This window comes from Coloeus monedula, assembly GCF_965178545.1.
Source record: "Coloeus monedula genome assembly, chromosome: 11".
Taxonomy (NCBI): domain Eukaryota; kingdom Metazoa; phylum Chordata; class Aves; order Passeriformes; family Corvidae; genus Coloeus; species Coloeus monedula.
Window position 1 is genome coordinate 8,118,084 of NC_138791.1, and position 24,632 is coordinate 8,142,715.

Sequence of the window (24,632 nt, forward strand, 5' to 3'; positions counted from 1 at the left end):
AAACCACAGCTTAAGGCTGGAGTTTTACTACCTGATGCAACCTATGATAAAAGCCTTTAAATAAAATAGTTGTCTTAAAGCTGAAAGGTTCCAGTGATTTAAAATAGTAACAAATACTGAAGGGTGAAAATGAAGTATTTTTTTAAATGTGTATCAGAACAGGATTTATCTTCAAGGACTCCTTTGTTGGTTTTCAAAAAAACATTTTAAATTACAGCATGTAGGTAAGATTTCCATGCCCATTTAAGCAAATGTGTCAGTTGGCTACCTTAAAATTTGTACTATCTGCATTAGTGCACAATGTCCCCCCAGTGCCAGACAGGTAACTGACCTGCTGAGGGACAGAGTAATTCTCCTTTCCATCTTTGATAAATAAATATTTTGATACAGTCCTGCTCCAATATGTAAACATTCCATAGGGACTCCTTGTGAAACTGCAGCTCTGTTAAGGGACTTTGGATGTTTTTAGAATTCTGCCTCTTAACACAGGAATGACATTTCCAAGGCAGTTTGAAAGCAAAAAAGAAGCTATCTCTCCTTCATGATAATATAAAGCCAAGTGTAGATTAATGGAATCAATAATTTTTTTACCATGTAGGAAGTCCTTTTACACAAGTTACAATCTGCTTATTTGGCCAAATAATTCTACTTTGTGTAGTATTTTATCAAATGCTTGAAAGACTTGCCAGTTTTGAAAGATCCAGTTCCATATATGTAGGACAAGTTTTGTAGATAGTCTTGATAGTTCTTTGTCTACAAAGAACACAACAATACTGATTTTTCCCCAAGTTCTGAAACCACCAATCAATTCCTATCAGCTTTTTGAAAGAACATATCACTTGCCTAGCAAAGCACTGAAAACTTACAAAATATTAAAATAAAAAGAAATCTAAACTGACTATGAAACGTGTTTTATAGTTGTTATGATTTTCTCTATGACAAAGTTTTGAAAAGATGCTTGAAATTATATTGCCACCTGCTGTTTCTAACAAAAAGCAGGAGCCAGGTCTGGTTGGCTATATTACTTAAAATTCTGCAAGTATAATGGAAATCCATTCATTTAAGTAATGCTTTGTGAAGCAGGGGATTGGAATCTCACTGCTCTTATCACCCATCTTGTATGTTCTGTGCTTCACTGGACTTCATATACAGTGCACTACTGAGAAAAACTCCAGGCTTTCTCTTATTTTCCTCCCTTGTTCTAGTCCCCACATGAAAGTTTCAAAGACTTTTTAGCTGTTGTATAGATAAGTACCAAACAATAAGCTGCAAAGCAGTATTTGGGGAAAAAAAGTCATAATTTTGTCTGATGAGTGATAATTTCATAGAAATACAAGCAAAGCAGTTTAGAGATTTTTGTGCACACTATAAACTCCACCTCACCGTCTATTTCTCTATTATTGCTCAGTTTCCTGTGCAAACTCACAAGGGCAGCACTTCTCTTGCTGTCAGCTGGAGAACACACCAGAGGATCTGCCCCTTCATCTACGGTACCTTTGGCCAGACAAAATTAACCACATCCAGAAGCAACACTATTCCAGACAGATCTTGAGGTCTTTACCTCCTTTGAAACAATGCAATTCAGTAGCCATTTGGTCTTAAACATACGCCTAAATGCCATCCTGAACAGTAAAATAACGGGCTCTGAAGCATTTTATTGAATCTGACTGTATTCCTTAACACAACCAAATCCTCCTTTGCAAAACGTAATGCATTTAACTTGCAGGTTTACGGGTCCCATTATTCCAGAAGCTGTACCCACACAACAGCAGTGCTCTATCTACAGCTCCTAAAACGCTTCTGGAGCATCACAAGCAGCCCAGGAACACGCACCAGCACCTGGAGCGCGGTCTGGCAAACCAAGCCAGGGGCGATGGCCAAGGGCCGGATCGCCCAATTCAGCAGCAGCGTGGTGCAGAAACCACTCCGGCAGCGCAGCACGGCGGGGCCCGCAGAGCCCCGGCCGGGACACGGCAGCCAGGAGGGACGGGACGAGTCCCACCGGGGCACGGCTCCCGCTGGGAGCTCCCCGCCCTCCGCTCCCGGCCAGCCCCGGCCCCGGGCAGTGGCCCGCCTCTTCCCGCAGTGCCGGGACACCCGAGACCGCCGTTCAGTCCCCCACCTCCAGCCTCTCGCCCCCCTCCTACCTTGTCCGCTTTGCCCACACCAGTAAATAAATAAATAAATAAATAAAACAAGCAAGCGACCGAGCAGCCGCCGCCCTCCCGCGCGGCCGCTCCGAAGGCAGCGGCCGGCTCAGACCTTCCCCACACCCATCTTCTCTCTTTCCCCACGCCCGCCCCTCATTCTCCTCCGTCCTTCCCAGCCGCTTGAGGCTGGGGATAATCGCCCGGCAATTGATTCGCAGCCTCGGTGGGCCTGCAAGACCCCATGCCCCGGGACGAGGGGCTGTGGGACCCGCATGCCCAGCGCTCCCGGCCCAGGGGGATGTGCGGGTCTCCATCGGGACCCCGTGCTCAGCGCTCCCGGCCCAGCGGGATGTGTAGGACTCCATTCCCCGGCGCTCCCGGCCACGCCGCCCCGCAGTGCTGCGGGCGCCCATTGGCGGAGGCCCCCCCGCGGGCAGCCAATCGGCGTGCGGCTCCTTCAGCGGGGAGCGGAGCTGAGGGCGGGCGATGCGCGGGGCTCCGCGCGGCTCCGCGGCCGCCGGGCAGCGCCATGAACCTGGGGTAAGGAGCGAGCGGGGCCGGGCCGGGCGGGCAGCGAGACGCGGTCTCCACGGGGTGAGGCTGTTCGGGGAGGGACGGCCCCGCGGAACGCGGCAGTCCCGCGCCAGGGCGCGCAGTGCCGCGCGGCCGAGGCACCGGGAGCGGGAGCGATCTACGGGACAGAGCCGGGGGCTAGCGACCCTTCTTCGGTGGGAGTGCCTGGGAAGCGGTGGAGGGAGGGGGATGCTCGGGACAGCGCGTTCCGGCGGAGCGGGGGCAGCGCGCACCCTCCGCGTCCCGCGGTGCCCGCGGCTGCGGCACAGAGCGGCCGGGGCCGGGGTACGGGGGTGCCGCTTACTGGGGTGCCCCGGAGAAAGTTGCGTGCGAGCTCGAGCTGCGCTGGATTTTTAAACTCTGAACTTTTTTTTTTAAATGAAATTCGAAGATGAAGTGTTATTTTGAGGACTTATCGTCATATTGGATTGTCCGAGCGCACGGAAGAAAGAAAGGCAGTTGGGTACTTTGCCACGTTTTTCTCTTCTCGTAAACGCTTGTAATAGCGCTTGTTCCACTTGCAAAGGTGGATTGTTGTGCATGGAAGCACAACCAAAGGCTGTTTCCAAAGTACAGCCCCTCTTTGTGATCAGCGCTGGCATTCCGGGAGACTTGGTTAGCGATTTTTGCAGCTCACAGTTGATATTGTTGGATTAATAATTTCTTGAGGCACATTGCTCTGTATAACAATATTGAGTGGCACCTTTAGTGTCAAAGATCTACTTTGCAACATGCAAATCCAGTTTTTTCAGTATCAATAATAAAACTATACTCTCTTCAAGACGTGTTGATTTCTTTAAGTAACTTCTCAAAACATAGCTTGGGATGTAAAAGACTATCTGGAACAACAGTAAAAACTGTGTTGTAATTAAATACTATTGTTCTTGTTATTAATGTAAGAATATTACTACTATCAGATTACTTAATATTTCAGATTCCACTCTCTCTCTCTCATTTTGCAGCGATGGACTGAAGCTTGAAACTGAAGTGCTGGATGGAAAGCCTAGGCTAATTTTAGCTTCTTCTGGTATTTTTTTAATCATTTCTCTCAAGTAATCTTTAAAGCTTCTTGAAGTTAAACCTAATATCCAAGCAACATGAAGCCCAGCTTTCCTGAAATATTTTTCAGAGTAGGAAGAATGTTTGTGCATTATTATTTACAAGTCCTCTCTCTCACCAGCTCGATTCTGAACACTGGGTTGATAATGAAGCTCTGAATAGTCTGCCCACCAGGGAACAGGTGGCAAATAGTCTCCGCTCCTTAGGTTGTCATAAAAAAAAAAAAAAAAGGTTAAGTGCTATTGTGTATCAACTGGCATAACTTGATAATTTCTGTAACTTTATAGCACATTACTTGCCAGGATAAAAGAGGCCTAAAAACTGCTTAATTTACACAGCATTACAGTCACATTTTTCAAGTAGCTTCAGTATTTGCAATTAACATTTTTAATTTTCAATAAGCTGTTTATTTAGGCCAAATCTCACTACTGCCATCTGAGATATATACTGGAAAAATCTATGTTGGTAATTAAGTGTTAATAAATTCTGTTTCTGTGATTTGTCAGCATATAGCTCTATAATAAATTCCATTTTTGTGATTTATCAGACATACATTTCTGTACAAGCCAACTTTTCCTAACTGTTCTACATAGTCAGGATACAGAAATTCTCCATTAAATGCCCTTTAAATTATAATTGATTTTCTGCATTTACCAGACAGCTGCCTAATGAGACATTATGTGGTGTTTTGAGCCACAAGGAATTCCAGTGCTCTTTACAATCATCCTTAGCATCTTTGGCTGGGGAGGGGCAGTCTGTGTTCCAGAGTGCTCCAAGATAAAGCCTTACCTTGGACTGTGAACTAGCCTTGAATAAGCTGTCTTTTCCAGAATTGTTATATACACTAATATGAACAGCACTTCCTTGAATTGAATGGTGTCAAAAATTGCATCAAATTGTATTTGTTCTGAGTTTTGGTTTCTGTGCTGAAAAACACTGCTCACATTCTTAGGGGCTAAAGTAGGATTACTGTCTCTCTATTACACAGAAAAAAAATCAAAGAAAATAGCTCTGTGTACAGGATTTCTTGAGTACCATCTTCCCACTATTAATATTAGAACATTCTTTATTCATAAGTATTATATGGAACATGGTACTTACTGTTTTTGAGACTACCACACCTCTATGCATCCTCTAGGATGTGGGTTAAGAGACTGAAGAGGGGACAGGTGTGGGGAGCAATGCACTGTGGCATCTCAGTGATGGAGAGAAAAAACCATCATGGAACCAAAGAAGGCATCGCCACAGGGCTCTCTGAGAAACAATGAATAGCAGGGGAAGGTCAGACTGGCACAATAATTTGATTAGATGTGTATAAAACTGGAAATAGTTTCTGAAATATATCTAAATTTTTTTCCAACATGCTTTTGAAGTGTGTATACTGAAATAAGTAAAAAAAGTAAAATAATCAGGGCTGATGGTACGGGGGAAGTACTTCCCCCCTGACTGAAAAAAATCAGATGAATATAACATTTTACTAATTTCTCGAGATTGTTTTTCAGGAGCAAGTTGTTATTAAATACTTCTTTCATATGTTTGTGTTTGTTTCCCAAAAGATAAATCAAAGCCTGCCACGAAGGTAAGTGGAAAAGTTTTTAGAACACGCAAGTTTACTATTTATTAACAGAAAATTTGAGAAACTAACTGAACTGTTTAAATACTTGTAATCAATTATATTTATGAGAGAGAAATATGTGCTTATGGGTTCCTTCTAACTTGAGATATTCTGTTATTTCTCAGGTTTATAGTAGCTGTTCAAAATGATGAAGTCAAAGTTCTGTGACTATTTTTACCTTTTCAAAATGCTTTAGTTTCCTTGGCCAAGAAGTTAGAGCAGCAGAGAAAATCATCTAGATCAGAACGTTCAGAGACCTTAAAGGAATTCTGGTAAAATAGAGATCAGAACTGTGTTTAATTTCAAGTTTGGTCATACAGGTTGTCTCTGAGTAAACTGGAATGCAGTGGGCTTGGGAAGGAGAAAAAGCAGAAAAAGGTCCCAATACATAGGAAATAATTACAAGTGTACACAAAGGACCTTGGAAAAGATAAATCTTTAGTACAGAATGGAAAATCAAGATTGAAATACTGCTGGCTGCTGGGTGAAAACATGTACCTGTTTGGAGCCAGGCTTCAGAAACACCAGAGTAAAGCAGAATTAATGTTTATTAAATTCTTTTAAATGTCATGCTACATAAAGTTATTGTTCATACTGTCACTTTGAAATGCTCAAATTCAGGTGCTGTGTTCTCCTCCAAAGTATTCCTGGTACTCATGAAGATATTTCATTAGCTTATACAGAGTTTCTACTGATGGAACAGAAAATAAAAATGACACCTATTTTACTTGTTGCTTCAATCTTGTTTTCATTTGTTATGAATACAGTTTTATTTCCTTTCTTAATAGATAGTGAAATCTTTTTGCTTTAACAGATGGGTAATAAAGCCAGAGCACCTAAACAGACCTTGAGAATAAAGCACACTGGGCTCGTCTTGAGGCCAACACAAAATGCTTGTATCAAGCAGGAAAATTTAACAAAACCAAGGAGTGAATCAAGCTTATCAATGACAAAAGGTGAAAAACTGCAAGTTAATAAACGCTCCTCACATGAAGCCACAACTAAAGATCACTCTTTGATTTTCCAAAGAGATAAGACAAACAGATACCCTGATTCAGAGGATCCTAATATTGTGAAAAAAACTAAACAGAAACCTCAAACCCCATGTGTATCAGCTGAAGACTTTAAAAGTTTGGTGTGTTTAACACAAGAACAGCTTCAACAGATATTGATGATTGTTAAAGAAGGGAGAAGCATCTCTGAGACTCATAATGAAAAGCAAGAGGAAATGGGTAAGATACAAACCATAGCATACATTTGTTTTGTGGAAACAGAGCAAAATGTGGAAGCTGAACTCTTTTGCACGTTGGAGAGATGTTACTCTTATGTTGGATGGTCTCAGACAAAGTACCATTTGCCATTATGGATGTGAAATTGTTACTGTGAAGAACCAAACATTTCATAACTGTAACAGTAAAAAGGACTGTTTGATCGATTTCCAGTATTTCAAAGAGCAAAACAGCAAGAAATGTTTCAAGCAAAATAAGAACCATTTTACACTGGCAGGTAAAAGGAGCAGGGGCCCTTCTGGTTTGTGAAGAGTTCAGGCCTTCCTGTGTGTCTCAAGAGCAGTTCTGCCACTTTCCTATGGCCCAGAGATGGACATGTGTCTTTTTGCCTAACTGGACTATTACTGCTGAATAGTATTTTTCTTTTCCCCTCCCCAGTTCTTCTATTCAGAAGTGTAAGAGTTGTTGCTTATCTTCCTTCATTGCATCCTTCCTCCTGTTGGTGGATCTGTGGAGGGGTCAGCTCTTTGCACCAAGAATAAGATATCCTGCAATTAATAAGAGTCCCAAATTCTGAGCCCTTAGCCAAGAATAAATGATTGCTAAGTCTAGCATTTTAAGAATACCCTGTGAAGGTCTAACTTACGTGCCTTAACTATATAAGTAGGGCTGAAAACACTTCTGTTAAATTTGGGCAATCTGCAAGTTTCTTCTGCTCTCAAAGTATTTACTCAAAGCTGAAGGAAGTTTAGTGGTTATTTACATTTATATATTTATGTTCTACCACAGCTTCTTATGAGGCATCAGAGGAGAATGTTACAGCATCACTCCAGAAAGATTGTGAAGTGTCCCTGGTTCCAGATGAAGCAAACTCTGATTCAAGCAGGAAACAAGAAGCACATCCACAGCCAGGACAAAAAGTTACGTACGTACATTTGAGTTATTGTCTACAAAAATTGTGTCTCCAATAAAGGTTCATATCATAAGTTCTTAATAACATTAATATTGTTTATAAATGCTAATTTCAAAATTACCTTTAAAATTTAATGGATCAGCTTTCTAGATAAAAATCTTCCCCCTCATTCCTTTTCTCTAGAAAGGATTCATGGAAACCTGCTGACATGTTTAGTACCTTGGGTGAAAGAGAAGGGGAGAAAGCCTTATTGGAATTTAAAAAGGCCCAGTGGAAGAAGGAATTAGGTATTTATGATGTATAAAATACATTTTTGATCAGTTTTCATTTCACTCAAAATGCCAAGAAACTTGATATTCCTTATGCCCCTTTAAATTTACTTATATCAGTACAGTTGCTACAAATTGAAAAGTAAATAATAAGCCTCCAAGACAGATTAAGATTCTTGAATTTCAAAAGTTTATGCAAAGATTATAAATTCTTGCAAGAAACACTTCTTTGGCAATTAAATATTATCTCAAATAGATGTATTGTTATGCTTTGTATTTTAGGTGCTACTTGCCAGCAGTTTTGTCACATTCTGACAGTAGTTGGCAGCCATTATCACTAACAAATGCATTTGGTCTTTAATGGGAACAGCATCACCCCAATCTACAAGCATGACTGCATGAAATTGCAGTTTGAACTTGAGAGAGTTTGCAGTCCAGCCCCATCACCAACCAAAGGGAATCTCTGGAGAAAAGTAAAAATGTTTAAGACAGGAATAAATTCTCCCTGATAAATTAAGCTTTTTGTGATTCACATGGAGGAGTGCTGTGTTTTGTTCTGAGCTTGGATTTAGACCATTTGGTTTCATGTTTAATTCTGCATTGTCACTAGCTTCCAGTATAGCTCTGTTGGTTTTAATAATGTTACAGTTGTTCAAGACTGGTATAACAAAATGGAGAGAGTTTATATACTTGGTTATTTGTTAGTTTTCCCTCTTTCCCTGGGAAATTAAGCCTTTGGTGCTTTTTAGTCTTCTCAGAGAGACTCCCCAGTTACCTGTGCAGACACTCACTTTGCTCTTAAGAGCAAGGTCATGACTGAGTGGTCAGACAATGGTGACAACTCTTGAGTCCATTTTACAGTCCAAATAACAGGGGAGACATGTATTGTTGTCTTTTTCATTTTTTTAAACTGCCATATACTGTTTGTAATAGGATGTCTAGTAATTGCTAGAGTTTGGTTTTGTTTGTTTTTTTAAGATGAACAAGTAGCACTGAAGAAGAAACTGAAAGAAACTTTGGAGGGAAACATGGGCGATTTCTGGGCAAAACCTGGCAATAATAAAACCCATAAAGTGGAAACACCTCACCCAGACCAGGTAAGGCTGTCAAGAAATACAAGAGCACACAGTTTCCCCAGTACTGCTGCAGAACAGTTTAACTTCTAATTAATAGAAGATTTTATTTTCTGTACAAATCTGTACAGATCTGTAGAATCCAATACCACTGGTGGTTTAAGCCCTCTCAGGGCATGAATTGCTGCATCTCCCTGGTCCACACTTGTTGCTCCAGTTTGTAACCTCTCAGCTTAAGATCTTTGTAACCTGAACAACCCATTCCTGTCCTTTCATTTGGATTCCTGACTAAAAAGTATAAATCTTTTCTTGTTCTGTTTGGGGAGTAGTCTCAAATGTAATTCCTGGCTATATAATTATATACGTTGTTCATGAGCTCTCACACATATTTGATTGCTTACATAATGAGCATAGCAGTATGACTTCTAGCCTTTTAAAAAGTCAGCTGTCATTCTGAAAACACTGTGTTAGATAAATATATTCACAAGAGACTTCTGCATTGAAATTTATTGCTGTTAAACAGAAGTTAGAGTTGTATCTGCTATCAGTTCTTCCAGCAAAAGCAAATTGCACTTTTTTTTGGTGGCATATTCAGCATTCCTAGCAAAGAGTTGACTGCCCCGTAAGAATTCGTTTCAATCCACAAAATTGATAAATAGTGGATAAAAGACACTTAGTTACAAGTTTGGGCTGAAGTTTTAATGAACAGCAGCTTCTAGAAGTATAATTTTGTTAACAAACAAAACAGGTGAACTAAATAAGTCTTAAAATGGTCCCTTTATTTGCAGACAATGTTTCCAGCTGATTCAGTTCATGGCACTGAGGAAAACTCTGCCTGTACAGCTGCTTTAGCCACAGAGTCTGATGGAGTTGCACTGAATGTTCCAAGAGCTCCAGCTGGGCAGTCTTCTGATTTCAGTTCTTCTGACTTTCCAGCTGGCAGTTGCACAGCATTGGCTTTCAGGGTGAGATCCTAAATTGCATGCAGGGTTTTTTTTACTTATGTATTAACAACAAATGTTTGTCTCCAATAGTCGTTTTAAATTAGAAGAATTCCTCAGACCTTTTTGCTGTATCTAAATAATTGTGTCTGAATGAATGTTTACCAAAATATCAATGCTTTGAAGACAGCATTTCCCAGGCTGATGTGAAGAACAGTACTAGAGGTGTGCCAAGCAGTATTAATTAGTTTTTAAGTACGTGTTGAAGAAATAGAGAAGTGGGAACCTATATAAAATAAAAGATACTGATGGCAGAAGGTTCAAGAAGTAGGTTTTGAGTTAGGCTGGTAGGCAGTGACTGAAGGGAGTTTTTTGTCAGATGGCACTGAAAGTTCTCAGTGCTGCTGGAGCTTATTAAATAATACAGACATCCATTAAGAAGCAGAAACAGAAGAATGAAGATGGTAGCTCCTTAATTTGAGACAGATTACTGCTAATTTGATTGTGGTGCTGAATCTACCTGGAACACAGACTGAACAGTGAACCACAGGAAGAAAAAGGGATTTCTGTTCATGATACAAATAAGTAAGGTTTTCTGGAGTGAGAGGCTGATGGTTCAAGTTAAAGTAATATTCAAAGAATTCATCTTTCTGTCAGCAGTCAGACACTTGCTGCAGTTACAAATGTACATCCTTTGTTTGTGCTAGAGAAGGGCCCAGTTTTGCTCACCAGCTGAAGGCCGAGCTTTCTGCCAAGTCTTTATTATGTGGTAGACAAGATACTTAATTTTTTTGTACAAGAACTAGCTGTTACCTTATTTCAGGAAGCTGTGCCACAGGAACGACCTTTTAGTGCTTTGAAACATGAGCAACAGAAGAAGTGGCTTGAAGAGTTGGACAAGCAGAAGGAAGAAGCTAAATTACGAAAAATAGAAGAAAAACTTAATTTATCAAAGGTACCTGTGGTTTAGAGGGACTTTTTGAAATAAGTCTTTCTCTACAGTTTTGTTCTAAGAAATAAAAGATGTAATTAGTGAAGTGGCAACAAAGATGGGATTTCCTGCAGCATGTCCAGGTTTTCACCATAAGGATGGACTTACTGGACATTGAGCCAGTGGCTGTTCAGTATTTCAGTGTCTGGTAAGAGAGCTTGCTGCAGGCATGGAGGCAGTAGTAGTGCTACACTTTCTTTCTCTGTTCCACCATTTGTAAAAGCACTTGGGTTTGCAAGGTGGTGTAGAGACCACGGCTAGACACTTAGGAAAAAGAAAATTTGTGTAGACTACAGGAGATGAGAAAAGACAAGTAAAGTGTGTCACAGTGATGCTTAAATCCTGTTTCTAGAAATATTATTTTAATACACATACACACTCCTGAAAGTTTAAAAAAGTTTAAAAGCAAGCACTTCTCCAGAAAGTATTGAAGAAAATAGCCTTACCTTTTTTCATCCCCCAAAGACAGCCTTGCTGCCAGGAGTAGTTACAGACCTACACACAACACAAGTCGTATCTTTTCCCAAGTTGTTGAAGGGATCAGGCTTCCTTTGTAAATTGGGTTTTTTAGCTGTGGGGGGAGGGCTGCAGGAACCTGGGAGTGACCTTTTTCTTTTTTTCCATGAAAATGTAGTAGCAGTATGTTTGTGCTGACCAGGTATGGATCAGCATTATAATTTGTGATCTGACTTGCATTTTAAGCAACTGAGACACTTGTTTTCTCACTTAAGGAATTAACTGCTGTCTGCATTGTAGCTTTTCAAATATTCCTGTAATAAAAAATGTGTATTTTCTGTTTTGTTAACCACACCTTACAGAAACAGTGTAATTAAATACTTTTTCTTTTTTTTTGTTGCTTGATACTTAGGCAGAAGAGCATGACAGATGGGCAATGCATTTTGATTCTTTTAAGAACCACCTTAATGCTAATGCACAACATGGAATGTACAGAAAGCCTGAAAGTCTTTGCCTGTCACCTGACCACAAGGACCCGACTGCTTTCATTCACCCTTTGTCACCTGCAGCTTTAGGCAACCTCATGCCTTTACAGGTGGGAACTGCAGAAAAAGCTGCTAAAAGTGGTGCTTTGGAACCAAGTCAGAGAGTCAGGTGAGTAAGCTTGTAAGGGTAATTATTTTCCCAACCAGTACATTTCTGGTACCTCCTCAGAAATTAAAATTTAAAAAAAAAAGAAATTAAATAAGATTCTTTTAATCTGATCTTTGGATCTTATTCATTTGGCTTTTGCTTTTTTTTAAGTACCTGTTGTTTCACTGTTGAAAGGCACAAGTGGTTATATTGTTCATTAATAAAATTTACTGCAAATAACCTTACTTTTTTCCTTAATAAAAGGAATTTCATAATTTTTGAATTATGTGTGGATTTATAATTAATATAATGAGAGAACCTCAATATGAAAATGAAATCTAACTGATTCCAATTAAGAAAGGCTTTTGGATTATTTTCTAATGATTAAAAACATTTACATGTCCCTTTTTTGACAGTTTTCTCCGTTCCATGACAGCTCTGCTGGACCCTGCACAGATCGAGGAGAGGGACAGGAGACGGCAGAAGCAGTTGGAACATCAGGTAGACTTTGGTTTTACACTTTTTTTCACACTTTTTTCATAAGAAGAAAGGATGGAAGGTATTGTCTCATGAGTAAAGCATGAGATTTAATACCAGCATTCAGGGAGGCACTTGACTTTTATGCTTTAGATGACATGTACATTGCTTGGCAGTATTTCCTTCAGTCAGACTCTACAGTTCTCTTTCAATATTTGCAGAAGATTATTGCATTTCTGTAACTGAATTCCTGCCTCAAAAAATGTACAGTTGAGTCTTTAGAGCTCTAACAGGTTTGTGTGCATTTTCCTTCAGTCTCCACTGTTGAGGACTGATATTTACAGATTGCCACTCCATGAATCTTTAGTCTTTCATCTGCTTTACTGACATTTACATAACCTCTGTGGCACTCTGACAATGTGTATCTGCATGCTGGTGTCTCTAGCATGGTGTGAAGAAGTCTCAGGATAAATGTAAAAAGACTGTTCTGGTCATACTGTTGCTCTGCTGGATCAAACTCTTGGATTACTGACACTTTACCATGCCATAAATCAAGTCCCTCCAGATGGGAGAGAATTTGCTGAAAGTCCTTGCAAGGAGTTTCAAAGATTAACCGAGACTTTTCCTTGAGTTTCAATGCTTCCAGATAGTTGTTTGTTAAGTCTTAATCAGAGGAACAGAGCCACTGGCGTGACCCAGGTACAGCATAGAGCACAGAAAAGCAGGAGTGAGGCCTCTCTATCAAGATTATTAAGGTGTTACAGCCTTTTAAAGATATTTTAACCAATAGTTCCTAAAAACATACATTATTTTCACTTTCCTACCAATTATTCAGTAACACGGGCAGGAACTGCGGAATTCTCTATCCAATCATCCCAGACTACTTTTACTGCAGAACATGGAGTAGTAGAAGAAGGTTTAGAGAACAGCAACAATCCTCCATTTTGATATTTTTATTCTTACCTATTTACTACAAAGAGAAGCCCAAAACCTCTAAATTTTTCACCCTATGACAATCTTACATAGTAGTCTATCACCTAATTCACACCACTGTATTTTCTAGTTGTTGTCTGACTGTTGGTAATTTTTTCCAAGGTTTGAAGCTAAAACAGTGTTGTTCAGGGGGGTAAGAACCCTTAAAAACAGGCAGAACAGGCAGAGAAATATTCTCAGCACTCTGGGCTCCTACAGATTACCGTATGTGCATAAGGTGAAAATCAGACCTTCATCTCTTTACAAGAAAAAAAAAAAAAGCATTTTCTAAAACATAAAAAGCTCTTTTTTCTGAGTATTTCAGAGTGCTCAATTGGGCTGGTGGTTTCCCAGAAACAGAACCAGGAATGCTTGAAATAAATTGTCTTGAATTTTTTTTTTTCACTTGTTCAAATCCAATTCTACACATATATAAAAATACACAAATAAATACCTTACATTACTTTAATGTTGTATCTTTTACTTTGCCTTTTTTTTTTCTGATCCTGCCAGAAAGCAATAATGGCTCAGGTGGAAGAAAAACGGAAGAAGAAACAACTGGAGGAAGAGCAGAGAAAATGGGAAGAACAACAGGAAGAACTGCGCCTGGCACGAGAAAAAGCACAACTGCAGAAACAGTTTGAAGAAGAAATGCTGAAACAAAAACAAAAGGAGGTGGGGTTTGCATTATCTTTAGTGTAGATAGTCAGTGATAATACTGAATTTTGAGGAAAATGTTTCGTGTTCCTCACCTGCAAAATTGTGTCACCGCATCATTTTGAAAATGAAAACTATCCAAAATGTCGACATTTGAAACCAAAATCTGCTTTTATAATTAATAAACTTACAACACCATACAAGAGTAAGGCCAGATTCTTTTTTTTAACAATGGCCTTTTCAAGAAGAGAAATTAAAGAACTGGCAAAAATAGAAATGTAGTTTTAAATAGTGCAGAAACAGCCATTTTAAAATGGAAATTTAAAATTTAAAAATACCTCAAGTATGTGATCCAGTTATTGTAATTGGTAACTTGATGCTTTTAAGGTGCTTCAGTACCATAAGTTCATCTGAGTGAATGTGCTTTCAGTCTGAATTAAAGACTTCTTAGGATATAGTGTGGAAAAGTAAATTTAAAAGTCATTCAAGTTCTACAGGTTTCCCCTGTGTAGCTGTTGCTAAGCTTTACACAGTGCTTTCATATAAAAGGTAAACCAAAAGTACATTTTGACCTTTGGTTGGTACAGATTTTGCATTTCTATCTGTTCTTACCTCTGTGGAAGGTTAAACACTTGGTCTGACATTTCATTCTTCCTTTTGGCACAGTAGCAGCTATTACTGTTTGCTTCCTCTTTGGAACAGTAGCAGATTCCATGGTGTCATAAGACAAGGTGATTCCAAAAACAGTCTTCTTCAAAGCCTGCAGAAATGTGGATTCCTGATTTCTCTGCATTTCCTGGATGGAAATGTGTAGCATCTGCCTGTAGATTCTTGAACAGACTGGTACAACATGGGGAAAGTCATCCTTCTCTGTAATTGCTCAGCTACATGTTACAGCACCAGTTGTTCTTTCCAACTGCAAATGCAGGGGGAAGTGGGATCAGCTGCTCATAACAGTTTGGAAATGAGATTTTCCTTTTCCTGGTCTCCTGCATCTTGAACCCACTGAGTCAGGGAACAGTAACCCCCTGACATTTGCTGGGGAGCTTTTACTGACTCCTTCCTGTGAAAGTAGGAGGAAAATGGGGTTTATTAGTTTTGTTTAGGCTCCTTTCATTTCATTAAACCACGTGTTACAGGAAGTCACAGATGGCTGATATCAGATGGCATCTAGAAAAAGAGGAATTGTTTAGAAAGGAAATAAATATCCAGATAACTTGGAGGATATAAATGCTCACTTTTTAGTGGTAGGATTGAAGATCTTTCATTAGTACAGCAGAGGTTCTGAATTTATGATCATAGAAATTATAGGTTACGTACTGCACTTACTCAACTAGTTTTAGTTTTGAAAAAAAATATTTTCTCTAAATAAGAATATATGTAAACCTTGAGGGTTATATGGTGATTAAATAATCCAATAGATTTTATTCTCAAAATAAATGAAAATAAATGATCACATATTTAACTTTTTCTTTTTTTTTTTTTTTAAGGAACTTGCAACTCTTAAAGCCAAAGAGCTTTATCAGACAACGGAAAAAGCTCAGGAATTAGCCCATGGATCAAAACAACAACAGCACATTCCAGACTTGGCTCAGAAGGCACATGACATTTCAAAACTTCAGAACAATCTTTGTAGTGGCAAGTACAAGTCTTCTCATACTCAGTTTGCCTGCTCCTTTGGTGTTAGAAAGCAAGTTGTTTCTGGGGTTGGAGTTTTTTGGTTTTGTTTTCCTGTCTGCATTTGAGTTAGAAATAGCTCCTTTGCTTCACAAACCAAATTTCATTACAATTTATTTACCTTTCAAAAAAATAGAAACGTTAACAACTATGGAGAATATTGTGTTTTAGTAAGTTTCAAATAGTGTGTTACATAAAGGAAGAAATGTATAAAGATATTAGCAGGAATGCACAGGAATATTCTATGTGCTGTCAGATTTCCAGTGGAAAAGGGCGAGTATTGGGATCTGGACCAGAGTTCTCCGTAGTGCTTTGAGCTCTAAACCACAACAGCCTGATAACTCTGTAGCATGGTTTAAATTGAACTGGGGTTACTAAATGGAACAATTTTGCCACTTTTCAGGTGATACACAGTTTGAAAATTGTAATTCTGGCATTTCAGCACGAAGTACTGATTTCCCTGATGGTGTGGAGAGTAGTCCCCCTGAGCAGCAGGTTTCTCCTCGGAGGGACACCGCGGTGCAGACAGGTACAGATCCCGCACCTGAGTCACTCCAGACAGGCAGGGGGACTCCATTTGTGCAACTGAGCCAAATCACTGTTACTCACAATGAATAAAGCTAGAAAGAAATACTTGCACAGACACAGACATGCTGGTGTATCACTTTGTTCCTCTATTTATCACTCTTTATTCTTCTAAATAAATTATATTTCTGTATAGTTGTTACTTACCAGTTACAAATCCCACAGTCTGGAATATAGTGTTGACTTAGGGTCACAAGCCACATAGGTCCAAATTTATTAAGTAACTTGATTTGGTTCTCAAGTCTTCTGTGTTTTATCTCTTCCTTACTGAATTTGCTTCTACTGGTCCTCTGTTCCACAGAAAAAAAGAATAGAAAAGCATTATAAAACTGGAGCAGTCATTTTTTAAATAAAATCAGTAATGGTAAATTGATACACATACAAAAGTCAACCAAGTAATTTGAATAGCTCAGACTTGGAGTTAAAATATAATAATTTTTTTTTTAGATTGCTTTAATACTTCAGCATACACTGAGTCAGCTGAGGAAAGAACTGCATGTTGTGAATCACCTGATATTTCCATAGAATATAAAGAAACCTCTAACAGTAAAAAATACCAGAAGGAAATGCAGTATACGGATAAAAATAAACTTTCAGGAAAAGAGACTGGTGGCATTTACAGTGATCTATACGAGCAATATGCAAGAAGAGAAAGACAAATTAAGTCTTCAGAAAAATACAGCAAAAGACCTGACTGGAACATAAACAAGCCTGGGAAAAGATACATTCCAGCCTCAGAAAGGTACCCTAAACCACTGCAGAAACAAAGGGAAGAGAACAAAGTGCGCCGCCAAATGGAGCTGCTGCAGTTGGTAGAAAGGAACAGCCCTGGGCAGCTCAGTACAAGAAGAGGGGGGCACTCAGCCAGGTCTCTCTCACCTCGGGAAGAAACAGCTGGGAAGAACAAGGGCCACAGAGGCAGGAAGGTGGGTCACCCTCTGCTCTCTGAGAACAATGATGTGTTTTTAAGATTCTTGTTCCTCAATTTTACCTGGGTGGGAATTCAGTTATGTAACCAAAGCATTGAAGCTCTCCTGTTGCTCAGCCTTGTGTCAGCACTCTGTTGTTCATCAGGAGCAGCAGAACATTTTCAGATTTTGTGACTGAGTTTTTACTGTTATTTCAGTCTTCCAAAGTGTTGATTCCTTTTCATTTCTAGACTAACACTGATTCATTATGTAAACAGGGAGCTTGATTGCAAGCAGTGTGCAGGACACAGTGACATCACTGACTTGCTTTTTTTTGCCCAGTCATTGTGTTGTGCTGACAGGTGAGGTACAGCAGTACCTGCTCAAGAAAACAATGTTTATTTTTGCAAAGAGAATGGATTATTGAGAATGTGTACTCCATTGCCACAGAAATGCATCCTCCTTAGTGGAGTCATTGTCCATTTGCAGTAAGCATTATATCAGTAGAGCTTGTGGCTGGAAAAAAGTCTTTTAAAGAAAATACTACCGAATGTATTCTTGGCTTTCCTCTCTCCCTCTACTCACTCTGTATGCACAAACACCTCACTTTCTCACACCTTCAAAGAGCAAAACTCTGGACCTTTCCTTTAATATCTTGGATTGAACCTTTCAGGTTTATAAATTCTTATATGCCAAGAACATAAGAAAATATACATAATATTTTTGATAGTGCTTAGAGCTGCCAACGACAGAAAATTGGGGCAAATCCTCTTGTAATTTGTTCATTTATTTCGTAGGCACTACAAGTCTCTTAAATGCAAATCTTTGATAAATACCTTTCTCCTGAACCCAGGTTAAACAGTCCTTTTGGAATTTCAGAACAAACTTGCTCTGAAAAAAGAAAGCTTTTAATATAAAAAAATGGAGATTTTTGGTTTTACTTTTGACTTTTTTCGATTTTCTCCTAGGAAGAACAATTTCATAAGAATCACTTGAATGAAGAAAGGTACGTCAATACTCTGCATTAATGAAATGTAGAAACACATTATTACTGAAATATACGTACTTTTCTTTCCTGATTTTTAAAAAGAATTTAGATGCATCTAATTTAATATTAAAAACACACAAGACCAGACAGATTTCAGGTATAAAAGCCAAGTAAATGAACAAAAATCCTGTCCTCCAAGGTTTCTTTGTGTCTGCTATTTGAGAAAATGAATCACATTACTGAAGTATTGTCTGAGCTTTTTTATAACCGCGATTGTTCCGTACAGGTCTGAATCCCCACCTGTTCCAGCAGTTAGGAACAGATTACTCCAAGTACAACAAAGACAGATCCAGGCTTCTCATTTCCTGGTGCAGAACCACCATGGTAGGAGAGAGAGGAGCAGCAAGGCAGATGCCCAGCAGAGGAGCTCCCCCCCTGCCATCCCCGAGGCGGCGAGACCTCCCTCGGCACAGTTCGTGCCCTACGTGCGCACGCGGGAGGTTTATTACCTCGACCCTGAGGCACCGCTGAGCCGGCCCTCAACACAGGACCCCCAGCATCGACACCTGCACGGTACTGAAAGGATTCGTGGAGAGGAGAACAGATGTTACAGTGATTTACAGCTTCAGCCAATTCCGTATTTGCTTTTTACTGAATTTTGCAGTGATCTCTCTGTGTCGCAGCAGTGCTGTGCAAAAAGAAAGGCTGTGCAGACAAATTATACTCTGTATTAAAAAAAAAATAAAAAACCATGGGATAAGTTTTAAAAAAATCAGAAAAGCAACAAAAAAATTCTTCTATCCGTTTTTTGTCTGTTTACCTTTCATGAAGTATGATTGCACCTCTTGCATAACTGTATAGAGATTGGGGTTTAGGAATCTCAGTGTTGTTTTCATTTAAAAGTAGAGATTATAATCTTGAGAGCAACCAATCCCTGATTTTCACAAACTTTCAAAATCTACTGCTTCAAAATTAAAAGAAAATTAACAAAGAATATTATTAACTGATTTGATATATGTTTACTTTTAGATTCTTACCAAATGCCACGACAGATTTTTAGCTCAGATCACATTAGAGATCCTCTTCTCAATCCTGATGTAGTTACAATCAGAGAGAGACAACAAGCAATTCTCAAAGGATTGTCAAAATTACGACAGGTAAGCAAAAATATATTGGATGAATGTGCATGTGTATATATATACTGAAGTAAAAATTATCACATCATAATCTTTAATTCAATTTCCATCATATTATTTATGTTTTGAGCCCTGGCCTCCACTTTTATTCCATTTCACTAATTTTGCTTTTCACGTGTTGCTTCCACCTTTGGACAGGACTTAGAGAGAGAATATTAGTCCTTAAATCAGCTATGAAACAGTGGAGTGCCTGAGCAAACCTGAAACCAAGAGAAATGGCTTTGTTTGGCATCCAGGTTTCCATAGTTAGGGTTGTTTGTAGGGAATGGATCGGTTCCAAAAAAATAGAACTTTAACACAACACTAGAACCTTGCTAATGAGATTTCCCCTCTGCAGTTCCCAGGTCAGGACAGAGCAGTGGGGTTGGTGCAGAAGGGTTGGTGCAGAAGGGTTGGTGGGGTGGTCTCCTGTCAGGCCTGGAAAAATACTGTTAATTTGCAAACTGGAAGTGTGAACACTTAAAAAAATCCTTCCAAGACAGCTGCTACTTATTAGCATTTAAAAAGAAAACTCAGGATTTGTCAATCAGCCAGGTTTTCTGAAAAGAAAATGAAAATTAGTTTAATGCCACAGACACATGAGCCTCTGAGATAAAAGCTTGTGTGTGTTTGTGTACATTGTTCTATTTGTAGTCAGTTACTGTAATGGCATCTACTTATTAAAGCCTGAGTGAATATGATACTCCACCTGTTGACAATAAGGTGTGGGCCACAGCCACTGAAGCCACAGGTCTGGACATGCACATGAGCACTTCTCTTTTGTGCTTCTAAATTGCCTGACAGGGCTGCAAGACAAAAAAATATTTACTTCAGGCTTGCCTTTTCTTTGTGAAGAACACTGAAAATAAACATGTACCAGTATCTTCCCTTGCTTTTGAACGAGTCCCATCTAAAAGTGCCTTAGTGCTAGCAGCAGGATTTTTATCTGCCTTGAGAGAGGAAAATTTCATAAATAATCAAAATAAAGGGAAGAAAACCTGACAGAATGAAGCACAGCAAAATTAACAGCAGTTACTGCTATTGATTACTTGTGCTTTAGAAAGAGCATCACTGCCACATACACACAGTGCTTCAGCAGTAGCTAAATTCCTTGTGCAAACAAAGGCTTGTAACTTTCCCCAGGTCAGTAAGAAAAGCTCTGACCCAGGAACACTGAAAGGCTGCCAGTTTCTAACAGCTTCCAGATTGGTTTCATCCGATCTGGTCCTCCTCCCTGCTTGTTAACATTTTTGTTAAATATCTGCAGCTGTTAAGTATTTTGTATTCAGGCTTCTGATCCAAAGGAATCTACTCCACAGCAGGTTCTGTAAAGACACCTTTACTGGTGCCAGGAGCACGCAGGGGTCAGCACCCCCATCTGCACATCCCACTATTGTTCATTTTATACTTTTACAAATCTGCCCCCCACCCCTGCCAGTTACTTATCTTGGAGTCCCACAGCTGGGGGTTGGGGTTTTACATAACCTGTGGTTTTCTTATCTCCAGCTTACACAGCACACCATTCCAATCTAGCTAACACAAATAACTACATCTTCCTTTATGACACAGAGATGTTCACATTACATTTATGGGCCACCTACATCTATTTCACTGATTACACTCTAGTTCCCTATCTGTTCTAGCAGAACCTGTGACTTTGCATCTTCACTCTTTCCTGCTGGTACTTTGGGAGTTTCCCACTCGTTATCACTTTCAGCTGGCCAGGGCTAGGTCTCTGCTTGGGAAGCAGTTACAGTTATCACTCCTAGCCCAGGGCTAGGTCCCTGCTTGGGGACCTTGTGGAACAGTTACAGTTTGCAGTAGAAGCTGGGTCCTTGTACTGTTCACAGCCTGCAATGATTCACCTTCTTTGGGCAAGTCCATGTTTTATACAAGTTCCATGTTCTGTATTTCACTTCACTTCACTTGCCAGTGGCATTTTGCTTAAGATGGAAGCCAGATTCAAGGTACAATTTGATCTTTGTGCTTGCTGCAGATACAAAAGCCATGGGTACTTAAAAAGGTTAAAGCTGGCAAGCTTAGAGAAGACAGGAACCTACAGTCATTTTTGCAGTGGCTAAAAAGTAACAGTAAGGTTAGTCTTTCAGTGGATCTTGGTTCTGCAAGAGAGTTAACTTAAACCATGTGGAGTTCCTTTTTAAATACCCTGCCAGCTGCAGAAGGCATTTAGGACATGAACTGTTCAACTTCAGTATATCTTGTATACCTATACCTAGTATTGTGTACTCCTCCTGATGTACAGATTACACTTGTTTTGCACCAGTTACTTCATTGAGAAAGTACAAATAGTGCAGAATTTTGTCTGAAATACAGACAAAAAGCCAAGTTTTCTGTTTCAGAAGATAATCTAGTCTTGCTTTTTTACATTTATATATACAGATATAGAGCGGACTGGTAGTTTCAGACTACATACATACATATCTATATTTACAACATATTTAGCCATTGTTTTGTCCGGGGAAATTCACATAATATTCACATAATTTTGAACATTCTTTAGTCTTCGAACTCCACACTCAGCCAGTGATAGATAAATACAGCTGGGCTGGTGCAGGAAGAGCCTGGGGAAAACACCAGGGAAAAGAGAGGGCAAAGGGAGGGTCAGTCTGTCACTGCATTTGCTACAGGACAGCAAGTCTCTTCCTGTGTCTCAGGTCACAGCAGGAATAAGAACTAGCAACAGACTCACTTTCCTCAATGAAATCAAAAGTCAGTGGATAAGCCCAGCAAAGTGAACTATTTGTGACAGAGAAGGGCCAAAGTTTAAGAAAGAGGAGCACACCCTCCTCACCCCAGGTCAGTACTGCCAAGGCATCCCATTGTTCCTGAGGCAGCAGCCCAAGGGCTGCAGGTGACAATGGCTGGGTGGGGACACACCCCCACGGCTCCCTGGGGAGCTGTTTGCCATTGCTGTGCACCTTCGTAGTAGCTGTGCAACCCATGGGATAAACACTGAACTCCCAGCTTGCAGGGTTACTTGTTCCTCAGCTCTTGGTCTATTTAGGGCAGTTTGTGTTATAACTTGTTTTTGTGATGTGCTCCTAAACACAAGAAATGCTCTGTAAAAATAGTAATTATTGACACAGAGACTGAAAACACTGAGCCATTAATAGAAATAAGCAGATCCTGTTGATTATTAGAAAGCAATTCATCAAGTGATTGAAAGTAAGCAGCTGCTGCCTTTGAAGGAGCCACAGTGGAGGCTTACAGGCTGCTGTGCTGACTTTCCTTTGGTGCCACCAGGAATCTGTGTCTAAATTGCTGTAGGAGCTGCTGGCTTGCATTAGGTCTGTACTGAGCTGTGCCAGCAGCCTTGTAACTCTTACCTTTGAGAAAGGCCTTGGAACTCTGAGAAAAATAATTTACTTTTCTTTGCTTTTTAGAAAGCCTCCATGGTACCAAATTATTTTTGACAAGTCTAAAATAGATGGAAAGCAAGGGGCCAGTTGTATCACTATATATGATCCTATTAATTACAGTAAAAAGACTTAATTTATGCACATACTTGGCATAGTTCTATCATGTATTACTTGATAGACAAGGATACATTTCCTGAGGGTTTTTTGTGACAGGCTTTCTCTATCATCAGTACTTACAAGAACCATTAACAAAGCAGGAACCTTGAACCTTTTGACAGCAAATCCATATTCCAAAGTGTCTGACACTGCTCTGGTTCCAATGGCAATGCTGCTCTTAGAGTACTGTTTGTGTTAAGGCTAAAAGCCAATGCCTATCAAAGTTTGGGGTTCAGCGTCCTACAAGAATTCACTACAACACTGCAAAGGCAGAGACAGTGCACAAAGGAATGAGAAGGTTCCATTTCATACAGTGGAAAAGTCCATTTTCCCTCTGCATGGTCATCCCTGCAAACTGGCCTGGCTTCCATGCCAGTCACACTTGAAGGCTTCTGTAGAAGTTCCCTCTCCCCTGGGTGTGTGAGGTTCTACTGTTTTTTCTGAAGTTGTGTATTTCAAATCCATTGGGCCTTAACAAGGAAATTGTTTTTAACTATGAAACAATGACACTTTGTTAGTTCAGGCTGCATGAGGAAGATAGAACATTCACATTTCTATTTATTTCAGGGCCTCCTGCAGAAGCAGAAGGAGTTGGAGAACACTCTGATTCCCATTGTAGCTCAAGAGAACTTCATGCCACCGTTTTGAGAGGTACTATCAATGTTCTGAATTCTTAAAATGGAAATGCACAGCACTTTGCTACTGTAATTAATTATGAACCACCTCTAGTTTTTTTTATGAAAATTAAATTATGAACATTTTGATAGACTACAGGGTCATGTTACCTTTTATATTGAAGATACATTAAACTAATGATGGTTTGTCTGTTTAGAATAAAGATGTGTCAATTTAATATAAACCACCAAAAACATGGAAGAAACCTGTTACATAGGTTTTTGTAGAACTCAGTGTGTGAATTTTGATAAATAAAAAGATTAAGAATTAAGAATTCTGAATGGCTTGTTTTTAACTATACAAAACTGCTTGTATTTCAATATTTAGCCACCTTTTAGGCTTATACAGTGAATATTCAGTACTCCCAGATTTTAAGACCACAGTTCATCACAATGTGGAACAATTCATTGATACAAGGGAGTTCTTTTTTTCAGAAAAGATTATTTGCCATGTTTGGGGGAGGGTAATAAGTGCTACACTAGTCTGGTACTGGTTCTTAACTTGAACAAATAGATCAATCCACTGTTTATAGAGGGAAAGAATCAACTTTAGGCAAAAGTCCATGGGTTTGGGGGTTTTTTTAAAGCTGCCCTTTTTAACCAGTAATTTTGTCCCTACTAATTTTGTGAGTTTAGTTACATAGTTTCAAACACTCACCTGGTACCAAACAACACATCCCAGAGGAAAGCAGTAAAATCAAATTACAAACAGGAAAACCCCCAAGCTCAGGACTTGGACAACCCGAAGACCAGCAGCAAAAGTTAAGACTCTCAGCAAAACCAGCACTGCAGCAGCAAGGGTTGTGTGGAGACTCCACAGCTGCTCACTGTGGCTGCTGCCTGCCAGAAGCCCAAGGCAGAGGACGATGAACAAAACGAGCCAAGTAAGAGAGAATCGCTGAGGGGGAAAAAGTTGGTAACTCAGCAGATGTGAAATTAAAAAGGGTTAAGAAACAGGTAAAACTGTACTTACCGCAGTGCTAGTTCACAAAACAAACAAAACCAAACAAAAAAAAAAGCCTGAAAGCCCAGGAATCATTAAGCTGAAGTGGGAGAGGATTGAGGTTTTTCTGATGCAAAT

General features: G+C 39.7%; 1 protein-coding gene across 2 annotated transcripts; it reads left to right on the top strand.

Moving 5' to 3' along the window:
- The first annotated feature begins 2,644 nt into the window (after positions 1–2,644).
- Positions 2,645–23,782, top strand: CCDC66 (coiled-coil domain containing 66). Of its 2 annotated transcripts, XM_082289081.1 has the most exons (19): positions 2,645–2,690; positions 3,686–3,750; positions 5,339–5,361; positions 6,212–6,629; positions 7,416–7,551; positions 7,723–7,826; positions 8,787–8,905; positions 9,670–9,846; positions 10,646–10,777; positions 11,682–11,923; positions 12,319–12,403; positions 13,865–14,026; positions 15,499–15,646; positions 16,089–16,214; positions 16,718–17,196; positions 18,147–18,184; positions 18,453–18,739; positions 19,196–19,323; positions 23,445–23,782. In XM_082289081.1, exons 1-19 carry the CDS (start codon positions 2,680–2,682, stop codon positions 23,523–23,525), a joined length of 2,961 nt encoding a protein of 986 aa, XP_082145207.1. In that variant the 5' UTR covers positions 2,645–2,679; the 3' UTR covers positions 23,526–23,782. The 2 variants fall into 2 exon arrangements, with proteins under 2 accessions (XP_082145207.1, XP_082145208.1); XM_082289082.1 differs by lacking the exons at positions 2,645–2,690; positions 3,686–3,750; positions 5,339–5,361 and adding an exon at positions 5,706–5,942 and having other exon boundaries at positions 6,225–6,629.
- The last annotated feature ends 850 nt before the right edge of the window (positions 23,783–24,632 follow it).

What these genes read in the sequence shown, in the direction of transcription:
- CCDC66 (XM_082289081.1), top strand. An exon ending in AATCAAAGCCTGCCACGAAG is followed by an intron (nt 5,362 to 6,211) that starts GTAAGTGGAAAA and finishes TTGCTTTAACAG; the next exon opens with ATGGGTAATAAAGCCAGAGC. An exon ending in GATTGTCAAAATTACGACAG is followed by an intron (nt 19,324 to 23,444) that starts GTAAGCAAAAAT and finishes TATTTATTTCAG; the next exon opens with GGCCTCCTGCAGAAGCAGAA.